General features: G+C 49.0%; 1 protein-coding gene across 1 annotated transcript; it reads right to left on the bottom strand.

The window, feature by feature from the left end:
• Nucleotides 1–204: 204 nt before the first annotated feature.
• On the bottom strand, nucleotides 205–3,180 carry NKX6-2 (NK6 homeobox 2). The gene is made up of 3 exons (XM_065066619.1): nucleotides 2,380–3,180; nucleotides 1,814–1,986; nucleotides 205–999 (listed from the first exon to the last, which is right to left on the bottom strand). The coding sequence occupies exons 1-3, from the start codon at nucleotides 2,792–2,794 to the stop codon at nucleotides 751–753; spliced, it is 837 nt and encodes a 278-aa protein (XP_064922691.1). The 5' UTR covers nucleotides 2,795–3,180; the 3' UTR covers nucleotides 205–750.
• Between the last annotated feature and the right edge of the window lie 21,324 nt (nucleotides 3,181–24,504).

The raw sequence follows: 24,504 nt of genomic DNA, 5'->3' as shown, positions 1-24,504 counted from the left end.
GCGGCCCCAAAAATGAGGGCCCGGACTAGTAAAGCGAAAGACAGAAATTGCCTTGCGACAGGCTCGGTGGAGCCCGAGCCCTGCGCTCCCCTGGCCCGTGTTTCCCCCGGCCAAATCCCGCAGAGCGAGGGCGAAGCCGCCCCCGAGGGCTCCGCAGGACGGCGACCCCAAAACCAGTAACGCGGAAAAAAAACTTGCTCAAGAGAAGCTTGTTAAATAATTTATTGGTTTATACAAAGTCTCTCCAGCGCGTGTGGAGACATTATTTGATCCCAATGTAAAATCAAGTGTCCATTTTTCTCTCGTGCTTTTTTGGGTTGTTTTCTCTTCTGATATTGTTAAGCATAAAAATCTAGAGGCAGGAGAAATCAAACCGCCAAAACACTGAGTAGAGGGAAGGAGTAAAAGAAAACAGCCGTTTTTACACTAGAAATATACATCACAAAGTCTGAAATTTACTATATACAAAGTGGCTGAGCTTGGATTTGGCGACCCATACGAAACAACAAAATCTGATTGTTAGGAGCAGGAAATCGGCAAGAAGGATAAAGGAAAGGGCGGGCAAACCTTAAAGCGACACAAAACTAAAACCAAGAAGTTGGAAAAATTCCTCTGAAATTTACATCGATGAGAAGGAAAATAATTTCATAACTTATTCTGTAAAAAATATATACATTTCACATACATCTTAGGCTGTACAACACACCACTTTAAACACCCAGTTACAATTCGTTGCAGCCGCCGGTGCCCTCACAAGGTGTCCGAGCTGGTGCTGCAGGGGCTGACGAGGGACAGGTTCGTGGATTTGTGCTTTTTCAATAGCCTCGTGATTTTTTCGTCGTCCGAGTTGGGGTCCAGGGGTTTGTTGTATTCATCATCGTCCTCATTGTCCGAGCTCTCCTTCAGCTTCTCCGTCTCCGAGTCGTGTTTCTTCTTGGCCGACGCCATCTCTGCCGCGTGCCGCTTCCGCCACTTGGTCCGTCTGTTCTGGAACCAGACCTGGGCCCGGCCCGGGCTCGGCTCAGCTCGGCTCGGCCTGGGCCCCGGCTCGGCTCAGCTCGGCCGCGCCGCCCCCGCCCGCCCCTTCCCTTCGCTTGCCCAGCGGGGGCTCCGGCTGCCCCCGGTGCGGGGCCGCGCCGCCCGGACAGCCCGGGAGGATCGCGGGGACGCGCTCGGGTCACCCCCGCTGCTCCGGAACGGCGCCGGGCGACAATAAAAGCAGCGCTTTTGCAGAATAATCACCTGTTGGAAATTGAATGTGGTGGCCAGAAAAATCAGTATCTCTGGCTCCCCGTGCACGTCAACGCCTCAATGCGCCTGAGGACTTCGGTACAAAATTTGCGTGACTGTGCAAAGTGGAGTCGTGTCAATTGGCCTCGGATTGAAAGCAATCGCTTGCGGGGAGCTTTTTTGTTTGGGGGCTGGTTTATTGTGGTGTTTGGCGTGTTTTGGGTTTTGTTTTTTAACGTGTGCGTAGGATTTTGTTCTATGGATTTTATTTGGTGGTTTTGTTATTGCCGTTGGGTTTTTGTGCGCTTTTATTTTTTTTTTTGTTTCTTAAATCGTTTGCAGCACAAAGAAATCCAAGCACAAAATCAGTTACGTAGAGGTTGGCCTAAAATCCATCCAATACCCAAACGTAATTTTAATTATAATGGACTTTAAAGATATCCCTGTAGGATTGTAGAGATTCAACGGTCGCTGAAAATTACCGCAAAAACACAAGGTTACGTGCTGCCTCGGCAGCGAGCGGGAGGTGGCGGCCCCGACAGTCCGCGCCCAGCCCGGGACCCGCGGGGACAGACCGACCTACCTTCACCTGGCTCTCGGTCATCCCCAGAGAGTAGGCGAGCCGAGCTCTCTCCGGTCCTGCCAAGTATTTCGTCTGTTCGAAGGTTTTCTCTAAAGCAAAAATCTGCTGCCCAGAGAAAGTTGGTCGCGAATGTTTCTTCTTGCCGTCCTTGTCCAAAACCATCCCCGTCTGAGCTAAAAGCAGAGGAGAAACAGCTCCGTCAGAGACCGGGTCTGCACCGACGCCGCCCGGCGCGGAGCGGGGCGCGGGCAGCCGCGGGGCTGCTGGGGTGGCCGCCGCCGCTCGGCGCCGCTGGCTCCAGAGCACGGTTTGGTCCGGGGACATCTCGGGGCGCCGCGGCGGGCACAGGTGACCGGCACCGACCCGCCTTCGGGGTGCCGCGCTCTCCTGCCGGCCGGCCGCCCCGTCTACCGCGCTCTCCCACCGGCCGACAGGGCGAGGGGCCGCCCTGGCTCCAGGCTCGGCCGCCCGGAGGGGATCCCACGACTCCCGCCGGGCGGGACCCCAGGCAGGCTGCCCGGGAGGCACTGCGGGCCGCGCTCCCCGCCGGAACCGGCCGCACTTACCGGGACAGGCGAGCCGCGGGTCTCTCCAGGGAGACCCCTGCACCACTCCCGGCCAGAAAATGGGGGGCCGCCCCGGCAGCTCTGCCAGCGGCTTCGGGTAGCGGGAGACGGCGGCGGGGTTGAAGTACATCCCCGCCGATGCCGCCAGTCCGTTGATGCGGGGCAGCCCGCCTAAGAGGTTGCTGGCGGTGCCCACGGGCCGCCCCAGGATGTCGCTTATTCCGTGCGGCGTCCCCAAGGGGAGCTGCGTGTTGAGTCCGCCTAGGGCCGGTGCCTTGAAGCCGGAGGGATTCTGCAGGGTGTAGGGGAAGAGGGAGGTCTTCATCTCGGCCATGTTGTGCAGTGCGGCCAGCGGCGTACTGCTGAGGACGAACGCGCTCTGGCGATTAGCATCCATTTGCCCCACCGCTAACATTTGTGGTCATCAGCGAGCGCGGGTCCTTCTCCAACCGCGCCGGCAGCCGCTGTGACCCCGCGCCGGGAGCGCCGGCCGGGCGGGGAGGCCTCTTCTCCGCTGCAGGTTCACAGCGCCAGCAAGTACCCAAGTTCGCTGAAGTAGGAAAATCCCGGCGTCTCTCCACCCGGCCCCGCAGCTCGGCGGTGCGCACCGCGAACTTCCCGGCGGGAGCGCGGAGAAAGACAAGTCGGGGCAGAATAGCGGAGAGGGATCCTGGGGAGAACAGGCCCCGGCGGCTGAGGCACCGGGCGCGGGATCCGGCGGGAGGGGCCGGGCAGCGCTGGGCTCCGCACCTCGCCCGGTCCCGTGTCCCGGCGGCAGCAGCGGGGACGCTCCGCGCCGCGCCCCGGGGCGCAGATAACCGCGCGGGCACCTGCGGGCTCCGCGCCCATTGGGCGGCCGCCTCCCCGCGCCGGCTCCACGGCCCAATCGGCGGGCGGCGAGCGCCCCCACCCCGATACGTCACGGCCGGACCGGGCGGCCCCGGGCGCCGTGGGAGCGCGCGGGCCCGCACGTGGCCGCGCCACGGCCGACGGGACCCCCGCGCGCGCCCCGCCCGCCGCGCCAGCGCGGGGTCAGCGGGGTCAGCGCCGCCGGGGCCGCCCGGACCCGTCCCGGTGCCGCCCGGACCCGTCCCGACCCGCCCCGTCCCGTCCGGGGCCGCGGCGCGCTGAGCGGCGGGACCTCCGCTCCGAGTCCGAAGAGCTCGGCCCCGGGAGAGCGTCCCGCGGCATGGACCGGGCGGGCCGCCGAGCGCCGCTGAGGTGCGGGGGGACGGCGGCTTCGCTGCCCCGGGGCTGCCGAGCGGGCGAGATGCGCGTTCCCTCCCGACCCGCTGCCCTTCGGTCGGGGGTTCGGTTCCCTCTCCGGTTGCACTGCAGCCGTTCCCCTTGCGATAGAATCGAACGTTTAAAGCACAGCTGTAAGACTGATCTAACGTCCGGGGAACAACTGTTTCGCTCAACCTCTTTGTGGCCGGTTTTGCAACCGGCGTCGGAGCGCTCCCCCTTCCAGCCCGGCGGAGAGGGCTCACCCTGGGCTTTAAAAGGAAAAAGAAAGGCTGTTACATCATCGCGGAACGAAGCTCGTTCGTACAAATACAATTGCCACTGATATTCCTCTTAATCGAAAACATGCTTACTTGACAAGAAAATAAGAATACGGATTTTAGCTTTTTATAGAAAATAATTTCGGAAACGGGATTTATTGTGCGTTCTTCGCCTTACAACTGCCTTCTATGGTTTTGATGCATTGTTAACCAAGGAAAATATTAACCACAGTACGTGGGGCAGCAAAACTTTTCAAAGTGTTCAGAAAGTAAACATGAATCGACTTCATCATATCAAAACAATTATTAAAAGGCGCGTTCGTTTGGATGTGGTTATGTCTGTCGTCAGAACGGTTTGCAGGTGAGTAAAGTTTCATTTAACCCTAAACAACAGCTTTAATGTCAAAGTAAGTTTGGGAAGCAATTACTCGGGCTCAATCAGTGATATTTATTTTCGGTTGCTCTAACAGTCTGTGTGTTATTATATGCATCCTCGTAAATAGCTTAACGTATAAACGTGGAATTAAAAATCATGCAGCCCTTAAAGAAGCTTAATAAACGCCTCCGTTGCTTTTTCTGTGTTTTGAGCAGCAGCACTCTTGCGAGTAGGAACGGGTTCATGGAGCTCCCTTGACGAAGCTCCACCAGCTCTCTGTCCGGTCTCATTTCTGCAGCGCCCGCGAATCCCGGGAGGAGCCGGCGAGCGCCGTCTGCTCTCTCGTCCTGCGGCGCGGCGCAGCCTCCCCGGGCCGCGGGAGGAGGCCGAGGGCGGCAGGCGGGGCGCGACCCCCCGCCCGAAATCCGCGGACCCTCTCGGCGCTTCCGGGGCGCGGGGGCGGCCCATCCCCGGCGGGCAGGAGCCGCCGCCCCACCCGGAGGTTGCCTTGGTCTCTGCCGGTGCCTCCCCCGGTCGCACACCGCTGGGATTTCGCCCTGGCCTTCCCCGGTGCCGCCGCCCTCCCCGCCCCCGGTGCCGGTGCTCGGGGCAGTGGAACACAAGCCGGGGTAGCTGCGCGTCTTCCCGCCGAGCTCACCGCACCGCCCGCGCCTTTTCCGCCTCTGGATGCGAACTCTCCAGCACTGACCGCTCCGGCTCGGCTAACAGGCGGGAAGCCTCTCCGTCCCGCTCGGGCGGGGACCGGGCGCTCATCCACACACCGCACACAGCTGCCGTTCCCCGGGCACCAAGCCCTGCCGGGACTCCGCACCCTTGCACAGGACCGGTGGAACAGGGTAAGAGCGCGGCCTCCGCCACCAGCGCGTCGGCGGGGCAGGATCGGCTGCCTCCGTCCCCGCGTGGGCTGTTTGGCTCCCTGTGTCCCGGAGCCCCGGCCAGTGAGTCCCGAGGGGCAGGTCTAAGCTCCCGTCCTCTGGGTTAAAATTCGCGCTACAACAGCGCTCTGAGGCTGGCCGATAATTTATATCTGTCATCGGGGACGCTTGCTGCACGTTAATGGTACGTTTGTCCTGTCCATTGACTTTCCTGCAATCTGGTATCCCGATTTTTCCAGGTGGAAATACGTGTGGTTTATTTCTGTAGACCCCGCAGCGCGGTAAAACGCTTTTGTGTAATTTCTTCCAGCTCGCTCCGGGAACCCCGAGCAGACACGGCCCGTGCGGCCCCCGGGCAGGTCGCGCGTCCCCTCCCGTCCCACCGCTCCCTGATGCCCCGGGGTCCCCTCCTCTCGGACGGACTGCCCTACCTGCAGGGACCCCCAGAGTGCAGCCCCAGACGGCTGCCAGGCTGCCCCAGGTGCAAGCACCCCCTAAGTCGTAAGCAAAACCGTTTTCGGCTGCAAAGGCCGTGCCGCTCGGGGACGGCGCAGCTGCAGGGCAGCCCCTGCGACGGCTGCGGGCGACAGCACCGTGCGCTCCGCCGGTCCCGGTCCCGGCCCGCTGCCTGTTCGCCTTTGGCGCCCGGCCCAGAGCCCGGAAACGCGCCCGGCAGCCGCTGGTCTCCGGTAATCTCAACGAAACAAACCAGGGCTTCGCGCCTGAGAAACGGGCCGTCCCGGGGATCCCGCTACCCGGCGGGGTGCCGGAACGCCGGAGCTCACTGCTGGCGGGCATCACTATCCGACGAGCCCGCTGCCTGCGGTCGAGACCGTTTTGGCAGGGGACTTGGTAGAGTGGAAATAAAACGGTCTGAGACGTTTCCGATTACCCGTACATTCCACTGCAGGTAAGGGGCCTCGGCCGGTGAGTGTAGGAGCGCTAAAGCCCGCCCTGGCGTGCGGACATGCCGTGTTCGCTGTACAAGACGTCGCTTCCCGGAGGTTAATTTCGGGGAGAAAACCCGCCGCGGGCATCGGCAGTTACCTGGCCGGGCCGGCCCTCCAGCCGGGCCGCTCCGCCGCCTTTCCGCCACGAGCGACGGGGCGCGGTTCCCCCTGCACCGGGGCGCACGGAGCGGCGGGGTGCGGGGGGTGTCCCTCCCGCGGGGGTCGTGACCGCCCCGCCGGCCCGGCCCGGCCTCGCCGCGGGCTGGCGGCGCCCCCTGGCGGCTGCCGGGGTGAGGGGCGGCCCGTCCCCAGCCCAGCGCTCCTGGGCGCGCCGCTCCGTGCGCCGCTCCCGCCGCTCTCGCACGGCGGGCGGGAGGCGCAGCCGCGGCGCCGCCTCTCTCGGCCCGGTTGCCGCTGCTCTCCGGGAGCGGGCGCGTTGTGGCGGGCGGCGGGACGGGCCGCCGGGCCCTCGGTGCGAAGGGCTCCGGGCGGGGACCGGCGCCGAGGTCGGGCAGGCCGCGGAGGAGCCTCCGGGCAGGGAGCCTCGCACAGCCTGGCTGCGGGGAAACGGAGCGTCCGCGGGTGGGAAACCGGAATGGGTTTGAGTGCGCTGTTTTGACAGGACGGCGTGTTGTGAACATGTTGGGGTGGAGCTCCAGGGTGGGCAGAGGATTAATTTCCACGGCGTAAAATTAATGAGCGCTTTGTTTTGCCCCTGGCATGAGTAACCTTTCTAACAAAGACAAAAAAAAAAGCAAAACTGAGATTAGTAACATCAAATTCGTCTCAGATTTACACATCCCAACATATTCAGAATGGAGTATTGTAATGCATTGTCCAGTATTAAATACTATATTACAGGTAACTTCAGATAAGTTCTGTTTAAGCTTCCTATACTTTTGGTCATGTATATGGCTAAAGTACCTTTCCTTGTAGCTTTTGTGCAGCTGAAAATCAGAGAGGCTATGTACTGAAAGAAAATAAACCACGAGTAAGAATAATATGTGTTTTACATCCATTGGGTGTAAATACGAGTTTTTTGCCTCACTTTATGGATGAAAGAGAAGTCAGCTGTGCGGTGCATGAAAACATGCCCCGCTGTGTTGTACGTTTTTGCAAGTGCAGCTGTAAATATCCATGTCGGAACAGAGGGACTGGGGAGGGGGAACGCAGGGCAGCGCTGCACAAGGTTTCCTTTTCTGAGCTATTCTGCTGCTGCAGGTGGGAGCGGAGCCACGTAGGGGACCGAAATACGACATTGTTGAATGAAGTTACTTAGTGTGTTAGTGGTAAGAGCAGGAAAATCCATGTCGAAGGTCTGTAACCACAGTTCTCCCTGCGCGTGGACAGCGTGGGTGCTGCTCCTTCACAGCACACCTGACAAGATCCTCGTGTTTAAGAACGAGGGATGTTTTGGCTAATAAGGCAGTCACTAGAAAACAAAGTCATTTTAGACTAGATGACCTCTGCTGAAGATCCTCACAGGATGATATATGTTCTGGGAAAGGCCATATTTAATATTTTTCATTATGATCCTTGGCACAAAAAGTAGGAATATGCTAATGGTGCAGAGCCGAGAGTCCTCATCAGTATAGCGCAGAATACAAGACAAACTGGATGACCTTCAGAACAGTGTAACAGAGATGTGAAGAAACATAAAAATGCAAAAAATGAAGTTATTGCCTTGTCGTATATTGTTATTACAGTATTGTACTGAGGGCAAATACAAACCAAAATCTCATACAGTTGTGGCAGAATTTAGACTCTCACATTTAGGAGAGATATTTGCAGATTTTTTTCCCATGGGCTTGAAATTGCAGAGAATATGTCTGCGATCTATGCCACCATGAACAAAGCTGTACTAAGTACTGCTTGTCTGGTCGTCTGGTAGTCTGTATTTTTATAGCTTTCTAATACAGTGCTCCTAATTATGTCCTTAAATTGGAGTATTGTGTTACAAGGTTGTATAAAGCCAACTGAGCACTCATTTTTATGTAGACTTCAATTTGTTCTAACACTACATTTATTTTTGTAAGGCTGGAAGGAATCTTTTCCTAAATCTTATATCATTCTTCTTCTTAACAGTAAATTATTACAGAGTCTCAGTGCCAAAAGCTAGTTATCTTCGGTGGTGTTTAAGCCCGGAATTCCTGGTTAGCAAGTTTGTAGTCTGGCGTCCTTTGCCAGTGGTATTCGAGAATTAGTTGTATTGCATTAAGAAACTCATGTGCAAGCTGTCTCGCAGCTGAGGGACGCCGAACCCCGTCCGCAGGGTTCAGTCTCGCCCTGAGCTGCTGGGGCAGCTGCAGCTGGTGGCACCTGGAGCAGCGGTTTGGGGGCAAGGCCAAGGGAGATTTGTTTAGCTCCAAACAAAGAAAAGCTTTCCCGTGGGCTGTTCTGTCTGCAGTGCATGTGAAGCAGACAGCATGTTTAGCTATTTTGCCACCTAGGCACCTGAGTTTTATCACGCTTTAAGAAAGCCACGGAATTCACAGATCTTCTGCCTTTTTGAGCGTCCTCCCCTCGGGAAGGCGAGCGTTTGTGCCGCCGCGGCAGCGGGTGGGTGGGCTGGCGGGAGCAGCAGCCGCCGGGCGCAGCAGCAGATGAGCCCCCGAGCGCTGCAGCAGATCAGCTGCACCGCGGTTTCCTCCGGGCTGTCACCCCTGGGTGAAGAAACCTCAGCCGGGTTACCCTGGCACTGCGGTGCCTGCAGCAGAGTCAACCCGTTCATCAAACTCCTTCTGTGAGGAATCGCTTCTTTTTTCAGGCTCACTGTACATCCCATGGATAGGTTACTGGAACAGGTAGAATTCAGGAAGATGATAATTCGGGGGCTGGCTGTGCCCAAAAGCTGCAAGAAGGAGCACGATGCAATGGAGAAGGACCGCTTTTGTGTCCCGTCTTTGGTTTGACCTTCCTAAATAAGAGATTAATTCCTGAAATCACAAGCAAGACTTTCTTGTCATACTGTTTCCCTTTTCCTGGCAAGTTTCAGGGTTTTTTTATGGTTTGCCTATTGCAAATGAACGGCTGTGGCTGTGTGAAGAAGTTATTTGCCCAAGTTTTCATCGCTTAACAAAAAAGCTCAATATAAAGCTGCCAAACCAGATTTTTTTCAAGCTCCTCTGGGCACATTTTGGCCTAAAAGTTGGATCTCCCTTTTCTGTTTCTAGCCCAAGCCTCCTTAGGAAGCCAGTTAACCTCAGCTGGCAAGCACATAGATTAGATGCCTTTCAGTACTTTCTAGAAAGAACAAGAGCAAAAGGCTCAGTATATGTTGCAACCTTGTGGCTTTGTTGGTGTTACTCTATTTTTAAGCCTTTAAGCTCCTCTTTGAGAATTATTGGGCTGCAGTTCTCAGGCCTATGATTATTAACAATAAATTGTTGATAATATATACTGTATCATTATTAACATATATATTCTGTCTGTAAACCCTGTTCTGCCTGTTTTGTTTTTCTTCTGCCAATGGCCATTCTCAGCACTGAGAGCGTTGCCTTCTCAGCTCAGGTCAGACCCGACTGACCAGCCTCTCCCCTTCCTTCATTCTACCAACATTGTTTTTTTCCCACTTGTCCCCACTCTAATGGTTTATCCTTTTAATGATAGAAGGCTACAAGTTATTCTTTCTAAGTGAGATAAGCCCTTGTGAGCTCTATTTTATCTAACCAAGACTGGGAAATCGTTTGCCCTTATTTGTATTAAACAGATGTATATACTTTACCGCAAGTCATTAGTGCTATAAAGAGATTGCCTTCCTATTGATAGCCTAGATGGGGGAATTCAGGAGTAAATTGCCAATAAATAAAGAGTGTGCTTGTAAGCACTATTGATTCTCTCTGAGCCACAGAGAAGTGTTTTGTTAGTAAAACTCTTCCTGAATGTGCAAGTGAGGTTTTAAAGAAAAAGCAATTAGTGATTACTGAAAGCAGGGTGAGGGGAGTGGGGACGGCTTCGGGCGAGCAGCTCACATTGCTTGTCTTTGAGGGGTACAGTTTGTAAAGGCAGCTGCTAAAGAGGTAACAGCAGTTCTTGTGGCCACCCTCGAATCCTGCAGGCAAGCATTAGAACACTGGAGGCCCAGCACAGCGTTTCTCACCACACATGACTGCAGAGGGGTAGGAGAGTTTCCCAGATCACCCTGGAAGTGTCATTTGCATGGGAGATCACAGTCGGGTGGGATCCAAGTCCCTTTTGTCCTGTTTGTGTTTTGGAGCATGCTGGAAATGACTTTTCTGAGCTGTTCGGGGATGATCTGACGTGTGCTGGTGCTCGGTGCTCGGGACCAGAGCGCGGTCTGACCCAGGGGCAGCCCGGGGAGCGGGTCAGGCCCGCGCTGCCCTGCCCGTGGTCCTCGCTCCGTCCCGCTTCCCTCGGCGCGCTGGGGTCGGTGCTGTTCACAGAGCCGTCTGTCCGGGACAGAACCGGCTGGGCGGCGGGACGGGGCTGTGCTGCAGTGTCCTCTGCCGACGCCGCTTCCGTGGTACCATTCCCACCATCTCCCGTGCACGTGTTCCCTGACATAACTGATACTTGTAAACTGACGGGCCACTCCTTTAAGAGAATAACACTGATTATAATCTTACAGTGTCTTTGGCAAACCTTTTGATTGTGGTCAATTAGAGGACGCTCCTGGTGGTATGTCGATCTTCCTCACATTTATTTAAAGACAACATAAAACAATGGTAAATGCTGGACATACAGCAACCATTTAGTTATATGATACATAATACTGGAATTACCCTGAATGTGGAGAAGTAGAGCAGCTAAATAAAATTAATTATACGTGGCTACTCTTTGTAAGAAATAAAATTGCCTGGACTGATGCACATTAGAGATGTCCTGTGTCTTCAGCAAACTGATTTCCTCAGATGGAATTTCTTCTGCAAGGGTGGAAATGTTATTCATCACTAAAGATTGAACACCAGGAATATATTTTTGGCAACGATGACCTTTGGAAGGCTCATTAAAAACGACACTATGAATTCAAAAACTTTCAGGTTATACAACAGATTTATCACATACCGGTTTATTTATGCATTTTTCCTCACCACTAAGCCATATTACATGTGAGTGTATTGAAGAAAAGATACACTATGTGTTGGTTTGGGGGTTTGTGGTTTTGTTTGTTTGTTTTTAAACACGTATCTTGGCTTTTGTTCTGAAAAACTCTGACAGAATTCATTACCTCTTCTCTTTTCTGATTTTGTCTTCTTTTCTAGATCTCTTTCCTTCGCTCCATCTTTGTTCCTACAATCAGTGATGATGTTATTTTTTTCTTTGAGACGTTTGTTAGATTCTTGCACAGGTATTTAAAAATGAGCAAAGAATGCTTTCTAAAAACGATGAGCTGTCAGAACACTCAGGAAGAGCCGTCCTCGGAAACAAAGGTGCTTGCGCTGTGCTTTGCCTTGCCGTGTAACTTTCTTACATATTCATCCAGCCTGCTGAACATCAGTATTATTTACAACCTGTCTTTTTAGAAAAGAGGCAATGGACAGAGTTGAACTTCGCCACCTGAGGGCACTGTAATACTACTGCAGGCTAATGAAAAATACAGAAGAGTGGCGCTTGAAATAGTCTCCTTTTTTCTTTTTCTTATGGTTACTATCAACTTCTGGAACAAGTGTAGCACTGAAATAAATGAAAAACATTTAAAAAAACAGATATGTTGTCGTAGGCAAGTATCTTGGAAACAAGGCCATCCTTTTCTCTCGTCACTAAAGTTTCCCCGTGCTTACTGTAGGTTGATGGTAATTTCGAACACAATGCTATTGTTATTTCAAACGATGTTACTAGTGCGGCAGTGATCCTGTTTGCCCGGTCGTGCCGCAGGTTTAGCTGTGTACGCAGGGCTGATGTAAAAGCACCAAACGATGATGCTGTGTTCATGAACTTATCCCACTTAACTAACGTGTCAAAGTGAGAAAGGACAGAAGTAAGCAGCTCCCTACATGGACACTCCTGATTTGTCGTATTCTCAGTCTTGCTGGGTTTACCTTCTCTCATCTCGTCCTACACTGTCATCTTTCTCTTTTCCTTCTGCTTTACTCTCGTTCCTTCTCTGTCTCCTTTCCAGCCATGTCACCACCCTGTTGTGACCCAGCACGGTTCAGACAAGAAGGGCCGTGCAGGACAAGGGTTTCTGTGCCAGGACGGGCTCCCAGACCCGGCAGCCCCAGTGCTGCCCCATGTCCTGCCGTCTGGCTGCGCAGTGGCTGAGCTCTGCTCACATAACCTGTTTACAGGCACATCCTAGAGCTGTCCACTCTTTGGCTCAGCACGGAACACGGCGGAACTGCCGTGTCAGGAGCCATCCAGTACCAAGCCCAGAATGAGTGAAGGCGGCCAAGGGGACGCTGGGCTGCAAGGGCATCCCAGCAGACAAGTGGTGATCCCATCAGCTCAGCATTTGTCAGGCCACACCTGGAATCCCGCGGTCGGTTTTGGTCCCCACTATACAAGGGTGTGGACCGGTCGGGTCACGGCCACAGAGACGGTCCAAGGACAGGGCAGCTGCCACGTGGGGAAAGGTTGGGAGAACGGGGCTTATTCAGCTGTGAGAAAGGAAGGCTGAGGGCAGAGCTCAGCACCACGCTCCGGTGCTTAAAGAGTGGCTATAAAGCAGGTGGAGATCCCCTTGTACAGGGAATCCCAGGGAAAAGATGAGGGGTGATGAGTACAAGTTACTCCTGGGGAGATTCCAATGGGACACAAGAGGGAAAATTTTCCGGATGAGAACAATCAGCCGCTGGAATAATCCCCCTGGGAAGCGGGGTCCCCAGCGCTGGACACTGCTCAGATCCAGCTGGACAGATGCTGGGTGGGTTGGACCAGGTGATCACGGCGATCCCTTCAAGCTGGGATTCTATGATTCTATGAATCCGATCTTGTTAGAATAAGAACCACGTGTGCTCCCATCAGAAAAACAAACAAAAATCCAAAACCAACAAAACAAAAACCTCAAGCCTGTTTGCTGCACGTATGTGGGAGGAAAAGGCCATCGGGCGTGTCCTCGTTCACATCGGCTTCTGAAAATATGCGTCCGGTTCCACAGTAGAGATGCTTGTGGGATTTTTGTGCATTTAGACTTCATGTTAGAGTGTGTCGACTCTAAGTGCTTGTTTAGGAGTGAGTCATCAGGCAGAGTGTTAGTTAGTTAGTTAGTCAGTTAGTTAGAGTTTTATTCTAGGGACTGCCCAAGCTAGTTAACACAGTCTCGTGATGTCAACAACACTGTATTTTTTTTTAGTTTGGTCGTTTTAGTGTTCCGGAAGTACATTCAGCAATAGTTCTACAGATAATATATTCGTCAATTAACCAATTAGACTGGATCAAGTGATTACTTTAACTTGTGCTACTCGAGCGGCCCGGCCGCGCCCCCACCGCGGGGTTTCCTGGCAGCGCCAATTCAAATCACAGGAGTCAGTGGGCAGAGCCGCCCCCCGGCACCGGAACTGCGCTCGGGATCCACTGACAGACAGCGCCATCGGCCAATGAAACGCAGCGGTTGAGAGAAGTTTCCAGACCGCTACCATAAAGGGGCGGAGCTGAGCTTCCGCCGGGTGTGAGGGCGCCGGCGGTTCGGGCGTGCCGGGCGGCTCTGCACCTCGGACCGCGACACCGGCTGAGGGGCCGGCGGGAGCGCCGCGACACCCCCGCCTGGTTGGTGACTGGTTGTGAGTTCTGGGGTGCTCTGGGAGGCCTCACCGTGTGTGGGCGCGGAGGGACACGTTTAGGGTCACGTTCTGGAGGTTCGCGATCCCGGCTCTGAGCTGTGCGGTGACTGAACTCCCGTCCCCCGGCTGAACGAGCCTGTGTGTTGTCGGAGGGCTGAATGATTTCGGATAAACCTCGTTTCTAGTTGGTTCTCTGCCAAACAGTTCTGGTTAGAATCAGGTCTGTTGGGAGCTTATTACCTTCTGTGATGAATGAAGTACTTTTAAACAAATGCCGGAATTACATATATTGAGGAATTACCCTGTATTAAAAAACATTGAGTAATTAAAGGAGTTTAAAAGTTGCATGTTTAAACAGAACTTTGCCTTTAAAAGTCATGGTGTGAACCTCGTATTAGGGACAAGAATAGATATGTAGTTATTTAACAGGTCTAAGATCTTCCAATAAACCAGAAAAAAACAAGAATATCTTGTGTAAGTGGTTATGTTGATGCCTATGCTTACAGTTGTCTTTGTAGATGCTTCTTGCGGAGGCTTTTGTTTTTGGAAACCTGAAGAGGCCGGGCTGTTGTTTTCTCACGGTAAGGACGTCCGTGAGGGACAGATGTCCTTGGCATACCTGCAGTGCGGTCTGTGTCTCTCAGTTCCTCTGCCGGAATGCTGGGCTGTGGAGACACTGAAAAGCTGAAAGGCTGAGAAGATGATCCGGTGCATTTTGAGGATCTCTGTGCCATCTAGAAAGTTGTGTGTTTTATCTTAGGGGCCTGAAATGGAGCTCACAGGTGAGAAGTCCCTTGGCATAAGGTTTGCTACTAGTTAAGTGGCTTTAGTTTTGGCTTTAATTTTTAAATTGTTAGGTTTGAGGTTTTGATGCTTTAGTTTTTATTTTTGGCTCAGTGTAGTTGGAAATCGCGTTATAGTATTTATGGGTTTAAATATAGAAATAAACTGAAACTGCAAGCCAAGGATACACTTTCTTGTCAAAATCACATGGAAGGCATGGAGAGAACATAATCACAGAAGATTTAAGTCATTATAACAGGAAGAAAATAGCCAGGCACATTCTTCTGTGCTTTCTAAAAAAAACCCCTTCAGCTTTTCCTAAGCAGGTGTTTGTTGATACAGTGGTAGGTGTCGATACACGTGACAGATCCAGAGCCTTTTGCAAAACTCTAGAGAATGGTAGTTGAGAATGGGAAACATGAAGGTAAAAATACAGCAATATAAAGGTCCTGTCTCCTTTAATCTTATTTCTCAGCTCCAAAAAAGCATTTATGAGGAAGCACTCTGCGTTCTGTAGTATTTATTGAATGAAGTAGATGTTAATGCAGTCCTAGCAGATTTTCCCATATGTGATATTAGAAAACACTTGTAATTTTTCTATATGCACACTCCGTATGTAAAATCACAAGGCTGTACTTCACTTTGACACAATCTAATGTCCGCTTGCTGTCCTCCCTCATGCCAGATGACCAATGCCTTTTTTTTTTCTTGCATTAATTTTTGCTTATTTGACATCCAATTTGCCCAATGAATGATGACAGTAATCCTTTCTTCTGTATTGTTGCTTCACCTTGTTCCATGTTACGTATTCAGGTTTTCTGGGGTCATTACCCCTTCCCGCTGCCCCTTGTTTTGTGTTCTGTAAAGATGAAATATTTGATTTATTTGTATTGATCAAAATACTTCTAAACAGTTTTACATTCATTTATGTTCAGATAAGCTGAATTACAAATATTAAATGTATCTTGTAACCTTTTATGCAGAACATAAGACTCTTTAATTGTCAATGGTGCAGAAAAACTATATTAACTTGTTTGGAAGGAACAAAATGACTAGCAACATCTCACTAGAACAGGGGTTAAAATACTTCAGAAGCAGTAGTTATAAGAAGATATGGAAAGAAGTGTTCAAAAGGACCTTCTCAGAGGAATAAAAGGTGGTTGAAAGATTTTATTTTATTTCCAAAGACAAACATTTAGAAAATGGCTACTCAATAGGAAAGGTATTTAGAATGGCAAATTAGACATCTGTTAATGTGAGGAAGGGAAAAAAAAACTACATGCATTTTGAAGAAAAACTTCTTCTGTAAAAACAACATTTCTCTTCAAATACATGAGATAATGTCCTAATTTATCTGCAGAACAGTATGAAGTGGAAGGTGACAGTTAATTCTCCTGGTTAGTGTGTGCCTGTTGATGCAGTTAACACAGAAAATGAGGCATCGTACTAAGTGTGTGCTCACCCAGCATCTGTAGCAGAGAAACTTGCACTATCTACAAGCCTGGCAGTCTACCCAGGCCAGTTCCAAGCCAGAAGTCACATAACTGTGTTAATACTAAATCAGATTAGGGAGATCTGCTTAGTAGTAATTTATCAAGTTGCATAATGTGGTGAGTTTTTTCTGTGAGTTAAGGAGCTTATGGTGTGCTGGATCTCTGTCTTAGCCTGACTGTTCCGAGTGGACGTTTGTCTGTGGTCACGGCAGCCTGTGGTTTTTGCATCTCCCCTGGATCATACAGAGAAGATGTGCTGGGGTTCAACACTTGTGACAGAAAACTCAACAAGATTGGGCAGTTAGCTTTGTATGCTGCCTTTAATGGTGGCAGATTCACTGTTAGTTCACGCTGCATTCTTGGGGAAGAAAGGGTCATCTCTCTCAACATGTGTTGTTTGCTGTTTTCACCAAAGCAGCCATTAACAGAGGTGCGGTGGGGTGTCCCAGGCTCCCAGTTTGCCCGCAGGCTCAGTCCTTGCGATGGCTGCTGTCTAGAACCTGCAGGACTGCTCAGCGCACTCCATCGGCAGTTTCCAGTCTGACTCCTCCAGGCTGGGCCAGGCTTCCAGAGCTCCTGGCGGTCCCTGCCAGGCAGCATCCTTCGCGTGGTGGTACAGCCAGTGTCACTCCACAGCAAAACAAAGACGTGGTGGCAGTGGTTCTTTGATATAGTTTTACCAATTCCCTTCATCCCATTTTCTCTGTTGAAGCCCTGGATTAATGGGACAATTTTAGTGAAGTAATTTAATGACATTTGGATCAGTCTAAGCCTTCCTTTTTATGGGCTGTAAGGGATGCTAACTTTTTATTTAGGGCTGCAGTAAATATCCTGGATTAAAAAAACTTAACCCAGAACAGTCTCATGCATACAAGAATATATATCTGGGCAGAAAGTTATGCTGGGAAGAAGAAAGTCACTGAACTGCCAAGTGATTGTTCTGTCTTCATGGAGCTCTGTGTGTGACACACAAGTGACATATTGTCTGTTTTTTATAGTACATAAACTCAGCAAAGCAGGTTGTTTTTCTCTTAAAGTGATATCTCAGATCATTCAATGTTATTCTCATAAGTTCTCAGCAATAAATGCTCTTTATATTCCAGTGTAACTACAAAAATGAAATTTATTAGCTAAACCCTAATTCAGATGCACAAGAGAGTACGTAAAAGACGCTACGCCATCAGAAAACTCCAGTCATAGGCTATATGGAACATGGGTAAACTAAATGTGATTGACTAGGACTCTGGAAATACCTGCTTCAGCTTAAATGTAATACAGTGCATGGATTCAGTACATCACACAATCAGATCCTAATACAGCATACATCATCGATGTTGATTTGCATTTAAAGAGAGACGGGAAGCCAGTGGATGTATGTAAGTAATGAATTCGGGTTTAAAAAAAAAAGTGACAAAAAATTGTAGAACGTGGTCTTCAACAAGAGTTCTGTGGGGTGACTGCTGGCGGATCTGCTACAAGCTGCTAGTTCCAAGTGTTATTAGTATGAAGAGATGCATCAATGTTTGCGACCATTTGTGTTCAAATGGGTGCTGACAAAAGCAAACATGGAGTTGGTATTTTTCTAAAAATCAAGTCTCACTATTGGAATATTCTTAAAGAGGACAGTTAAAATTGACATAGTCGTTGTTTGGAGAATAGTGCTGTTTTTCCTCTTTTAAAATCGACAGTGAAGGTTAAAAGCAGCTTCTGCTGTGCACCCTTCCCTTCCAAATACAATGAGCTTTGTTTTTACTCCCTTGCAGCCTGAGTATTTCCCTTTATAAAGTGTAGTGGTATACACAGTTATGTTTTGACTTTTTGAAACAATTACACAAAGTGGAAGGTTTGGCAAACAGGTCACATTAGTTTTGTATTGCAAAATTAAGTCTACTAAAATATTCTTGAAGATCTATGTGTGAGGTGGCAGTTTGTTAGAACTATGAACTACCAGCACTGAGTGGTACCTTTTTACTTACAAATGCATGCGATTGAAGAACAAGACAGACATTGCATAGCTTTATCTGGCTTGCAAGAGATGTTGATTGTACCATGTCATATTATAAAATAATCAGATAAAAGCAGGCAAGCAAACCACTTTATTTCACATTATTTGTTCTTCCTCTATAATCCTATCATAAATTCTTTAAAAAAAATCTGCAGCTACTTAATATGGTATGAAAACTTCTCTAAGAATTCAGAGGCTGTAGCCGCAGATGGTATGGAACTTCAGCTTCCTGAGAGTCGAACTCCTGCTGAAGCGGCGAAGAATGGAAATTGCAGCACAGCCAGCAAGACCCCTGAGCATCCGTGGTACCCAGGGACCCAGTCCTGCTGCCTTCTGGAGTTGATGTCTGGAGTCTTTGTGTTCATATGTGTCTCATCCTCAGTTTTGCAGTTACTGCCACATGTAGGTAATGTCTGAACTTAATTTGTGCACTGCAATGAGTAGATTGAAAGAGAAGTGATTGCTCATGGTGTCATTGCTGTGCAGTAGCTGTCCACATTCACTGTGTTACTAGAAGCGTGCAGGAAGAAGTGGACTCTTTCCTGAGAGGTAAATTTCACATGGCTCACATCAACTAAAGGATAAAACATGCATATTTTAGACACAGAACTGTGTCCTTTTGTTGAAATATGCAACTTCAGTAGTGTCACTGAGGTAGGCCTACTCACTGTAATCAGTATAAGCATTTGCCTCAGCATTTGCAGGATCAAAACAGTAGGTTCTGATTCAAAAAGAAGGACTTCTAGTGGATTTAAGATCAGTTTTGTTTCAGGGAGTTGTATCTAACAGTTCAAAAGGGTCAGTCCCAATGGGCTGTTTGTGCAAGGACTTCCAGGGGTGTCAGAGGGACTCCTTTTATTATTGTGGAATACACCTGAAAGGATCTGTTAGCAGAATAGGAGCCATTCTGGTGTAATCAAACCTTTTCCAGCAAAGGTAGTGGTGCATTCAACTGCGTGAGCTCTTCCAGGCCTTGCCCCGGTAGCCGGGGAGTGTTGGCAGCGGCAGTGCCGGCCACCAGCTGCCCCCTGTGCCGCGCGCCCTGTCACATCTGCTGCCACTCGGAGAGCACTGCTCCGTAGCTTCTGCCAAATGACCAGTCTCAATGAGGGAGCTGGGTTTTGTTCGGTCAGTGCACGCTTAACTTTCAAAAGCTCTCATGATCGTTTTTCATTGCAGCTTGTAAGAAAGCATTGCTGTGAACCTAAAAGTCAAGGCTTTGTTTAGCATTATTTATGACACTAAATGTGTTCACAGCATTATGATACAGTTTGCTTAGAGCATTTTGTGGTAATTTTGCCTGCATTGGGAAGAAGCATAAAATTAAGGACCACTTTTTCATGTTGGAAAATCAATTAGTGCTGAGCACTTTAAAGGCATTAAATTCAGAGGGGGGATTTTTTTCCTAATTATACTATGAATCAGAAGTACAAAGGAGAACAAAATTCTTACCAGTTCCTCATGCCCAGGGTTTACTTCAGAAGGCCAGGGATCCCTGCACAGTTGTGTATTCATGCTTCAAGGTTTTGGTGACTTAGTGTTGCCGAGTTAACCCTCCTCTGGCTTCCCCATGTGTGCTGTCTGTACGCTGTGTGCCGCTGAGCTCCAAACCACCGCTCCATCTCCAGGGTCTCGCTGCATGGCTGTATGTTGGGCCTCTCTCCTGGCGCTGTGCTGTCAGACCCTTCTCAGGACACTGTTGTGATACAATGATAGAAACTGCTTGCTGCATTTCTTATTAGTATTATTTGTATGGTTCAGGTGAGTTGTATCTAAACATGGTGTATCTGGGGACAAAGTGAAGTTGCTCCAATGGACTTTTCTGTGTTTGTCAACCCATCCTTCACAGCAAGTCAGCCAAGCTGAGGAAGGAAAGCAAGCAGTGTCATGTTTATTACTGCTGCTCACTCATGGCTTAAAACTCAGATCCTTTAAGTTCAAAAATCTTGGGAAGCTTGTGACTGCGGATGGAGGCTGCTTTGCTGGTCCTGTAACTATTGATCTCTTCCTAGCTCCTGCAGAGAAGGACTTTGTCATTTGAATAAGCACAATTTATTTGGCTTTGTCAGGGTTTTCTTTTAATATATTTTGCTGCATTACTGTGGCTAGTTGAAAAAATAAGTTGGTTTTGTTTCTGTAATTTCCTTCTGGGTGGGAATGTTGAGTCATGCTTAGTTTAATGCATACATGGGCCATTTTCTTGCACATTCTCCAGGGACTGAGGCATGTGTTATCTTCAAATAGTTAAAGTAATAAGCTGTTATTTTTAGGCTGTGGGACATGTGCCTGGTGATGATTCAGGGTTGTGTCACAGTCTTGTATTATTTGGAGAGGAAAAAAAAAAAACTGTGGTGCTTGGTGACAGAATGGATCCCCAATGCACAAAACCAGCCTGTGTGCTCACCACACCAAAGATAGGTTAGGACTGCTCCTCCCTGTACCTTACTCCAAAATGTCTTCAGTTACTGAGTGTCAGTGGACTATGTCCCTCAGAACTACCCAAGGAAAGCAGTCATTTCCAACAAGCTAAGAGCTGGGGTGATTTAAAGTATTTCTCCCCTGCAGAGCGAGTAAGGCCGCCGGCGTTGGTACAGAGGGCGGCGTGGGCGCGGTGTGGCCGCAGGAGGCGCCTGCCTGGGGCGGTGGGTGGCCCCCTGGGCGCTGGCCGAGGCTGCTGGGGAAAACCAGGTTGGTGACAGTCAATGGAACGGTTCTGTTGGTCTTCGTGGGTCTTGACTGGAGTCTTAACTGTTCAGTGTTATACTCTGCAGGGATGTCTCGAACCTTTTATTCTGCTCTCCTATATTTCCTCTGAGACTTCTTCCCAACAAGAGATTATTTTCGTAAAACCTTTTATCTGACTTCTTGTATGATGTTTGAGTAGCATTTTGTCTGTGAAAATCTGCTTTAAAGATAACTTGAAATTTCTCTCACTTAAATTGTGTTTACAATGAAAAAGAAACTTACGGAAATGTGAGGAACTCCTTGTTCCTGAGGATAAATCCACAACCGAAGATGCTCCATGATAGACAGATACATAGATGTGATGTTTTGTCAAATGGCAGAGGGGGATTTAGTGTGTTTTACTTTTTCCTCGGGAATCTCTCCGGTATGTGCTAACACTTATAACACCATCAATCTCTTCCTGAAATTTAGCCATGAGGGAATACCTGACTTGGCCCCAAACAAGTATAAATAAATCTGAGTAGAAGGCAAGGTCATGGTATGTTTGATTTATATCATACTAATGAGATACCATTGGCTGGCTAGTGACTGATTTTGTTTCATCAGAGAATTGCTTTGGAAAACTGAGGAGCTGGAGACAGTCCTAAGGCTCAAACCTGAATCCAGAGTCTACTGAAGTGCATAAATACTGTAATGTAGGGTTTAAGAGGAAAATGAGAGATGGCCCCTATTTCTTAACCATAGGTAGTTGTGTACGTGTAGTTAAACAAGTGGACATAACCAAGTGCATAGGCCAGTGGTGTATAGTATTTTTAGTGTAATAGTCTATTCTTAGAAATTGCAAGTACAAAAATGTTTCCCTTACTTCAGTTTCATGCTTCCAGCCAGGATGACAGATACCACAAAGAAAGGAGCCTGGCATAGATCTGCACCAAGCTTCCATGCACTCAGGACTCCGCTCCCTTTCTTCTGGCCGTCCTCAGGACCTGTTGGCAGACTGCTGCGTGGAAGAAATCGGTGTTGTGAACTGTGTGTCTCAAGTCTGAGGCCTGGCATGGGGCTGAAGGGCAGGGCTCTCCTGCTCATGGCTGTGGGCACAGCCCTGTGCCACAGTGAGCACTTTTAATATGGGCAGCAGACAGGGCTGTCAACAAACATCCTTCGTTCAAAGAACTTCAGCTTTCATGGATATTGGGACTTGGAGTCAAATACCCTGGTGTAGACTCGTTTCTAAAGGAGCTACAAATGAAGTTCCCAGGGCTGGTGCTAGTCTGGTGCAAACTGCAGCTGTGAATGGTGCTGACAGCCTGGGCTGTCCTCACCTGCACAGCTGCAGTGAGAATGTTAATGGGTTTGTATGGACTGCACATCTGTTTAGTTTGGCAAATGGAGCAGATCGCAGTTCACAGGGACTTTGTAAGTGCTGAAAAACTGTATTTGTGTGAATGAACAGAAGGTATTTGGGTTTTGGGTTGTTTCTGGGATATTTACTCAGTTTTTGTTGGGCACCTAATTGATCTATGAACTTGTGAGCTAAGCACTTCGGATCCTGCAGGGACTTGTCTGCTAAGTCTTTGTGTGATGTAGGACTGATGGCAGTGCTCACATAAATCCTAAAGAATTTAAAATCTTCTGTCTCTTTTCCTTGAACAGGTAGTAACAGAAGGAAATGAATGTGTCTGTCTTCTACCAGGAGTGTGCAGCTGAAGAGATGTTGCCTCTGCTGGAAATAGAGTGAAAGTCATCTTATGACCTGCTGCCGTTTGACTTGTAAGCAAGATTAAAAACAGACTTTGCTATAAAAATTAAGTTGGATGTTGTAGAAAGAGTTTGTAATGATTATGGGAGAAACAGAGAATGGTTTGGGTTTTTCATTCTGCTTTGTGTGTAGAGGCTTTTTCTTGCTGCTGTTAATTGTTCAGTGCAGAGCCAGCTCGGGCTTTCCCAAGGGCACAGAAGGACTGACTGCTGCTGTGCCAGGAGTGGAGACAGTTTGGTACCACTTCCACAGCCTCCAAATTCCCAGCCAAAACTGGTCCCAAAGCCTTTCTCCTGTGTCAGTCCAGGTGTGCCCGCTCCGTCAGAGGCCGGTCATACTGACGGCACCGCACAGCCAAGGGCGGGACTGCACTGGGCACCCTGCTGCTGGCGGGGCTGCTGTCCCCACGGTCACCTCACTGCCCTTGGGCCCACCAGCGCGTGGGAGGACGAGATGGGGCCCATCCCTGGCCGGACAGCAGGCCTGGATGTCACCTGTGCTGACGTGACTGTTGTGCATCACAGTCTCTCTTGTGACTATGATGTAGAAATTATCTTATTATTGGTTAAATGTCTGACAGCTATGGTTACAGAAATAAAAAAATCTAGAAAACTTTTACATATAATCACTCTTGAAAAGATGATGGTGAGGGTCTAGTTGAATATTGACTTTAGGCTCTGATTAAACTAGTCATGGACAACATGTCAGCTTCTTTATAATATTTACAGTAAATGTAACACAAATATCTTCATTTGTGTAACTGTTTTTTTAACAAAGCTGCAAATTGTATTCTTACCTTAATTTCTTCAAATATTTGGTCTCAATCTAATGCCAGGTTGAGGGCAAATGCCATTTACTGTCTTCAGGGACTGCAAAATAGAAAAAATTATGTAATATATCTAATAACAAACTTTAAAAAGTAATGGTTAAGACTAAGGATTCACATGTACATAATCTCCCTCAAGATAGGATTTCTTGCATGATTAATTCCTCTTTCTTCTGAATGAGGATTATATAATAGGAAACTTCTCTTAACTAAGAAATATCATGTGAACAGTTTTTTTTTTACTTTGAGCTGCCGGGTGAATACCCTGGATAACAATTCACACTGATCTTTTGGGGAATACACATTTTTTGGGGAAAAACACACAGTTGAAGGGTTCTTCTGGTAATTATAATCACATACCTCTTTCAGTGCATATTAACTTCATTGCTTATTGTTAAAACGATGTATTTTACTGAAGTGTTAACAGATTAGCATCATGTGAAAGCAAATAGATGAAAAGCTCAAACCTGTGGAAAAACTTTCACAGCAACAGCAAAATAGTTCCAGTCAGAATCAATAAAAATATGAAAGCGTTGCCTTTCACTTGCTGCGTCTGTGTGACGCCCGGGGAGCTGGGTTTAACTGTGCTTTGCAAAGCACTGTGCTATCACAAATTAAACAGTCTTACCTGCTCAGGTGAGGCCCCAGACTGCAAGATGTTAACATGTCTTAAGTAAATACAGCCTGATAACACATTATTTCCTTTTCTGATGCTTAGTATGTGCCTTTATAAGATTTGAATTAGTTTCTTATTCATAGTTAATAGTGTGTTGTGTTTAGCTACCAGCTTTGTTACATATTGCTGCTTACTGAAATTCCTGCAACTATGCCGGTATCTTTCCCAGTGTAAAACGCCTCTTTTGTACACAGCTTTTATCTTTTGACAAAAGGAAATCTCTACTCCCGTTCTTTTAATGAGCAGGAGAGCAAAATAATTCTGCCAAGTCACTCAAAAGGGCAAGGACAAATTTTTCCATTATGATAGTTGTATTTTCTGAGACTTCAGATGTGGAATTGCTGACTTCCAATAACTGTGAGAAAATAAAACTGCAGCTAAAAAAAGGAGGAAAACAGGTGCCAGCACCTGGAGAACTTTCTCTACAGACACTCGCAAACTGACCACCCGGAGATGAGTGTGTCGGTGGCACAGCCTGATCCGCTGGAAGAG

Source organism: Columba livia, chromosome 6 (genome assembly GCF_036013475.1).
Source record: "Columba livia isolate bColLiv1 breed racing homer chromosome 6, bColLiv1.pat.W.v2, whole genome shotgun sequence".
NCBI lineage: Eukaryota > Metazoa > Chordata > Aves > Columbiformes > Columbidae > Columba > Columba livia.
This window is presented reverse-complemented; position numbering and strand designations above follow the sequence as displayed.

Excerpts from the sequence above, each read along its gene's own strand:
- NKX6-2 (XM_065066619.1), bottom strand. The coding sequence starts at position 2,794 with ATGTTAGCGGTGGGGCAAATGGATGCTAATCGCCAGAGCGCGTTCGTC. Across the intron at positions 1,987-2,379 it reads CCCGCGGCTCGCCTGTCCCG|CTCAGACGGGGATGGTTTTG; the intron begins GTAAGTGCGGCC and ends CTCTGCTTTTAG. Across the intron at positions 1,000-1,813 it reads TGACCGAGAGCCAGGTGAAG|GTCTGGTTCCAGAACAGACG; the intron begins GTAGGTCGGTCT and ends GGCCGGGCCCAG.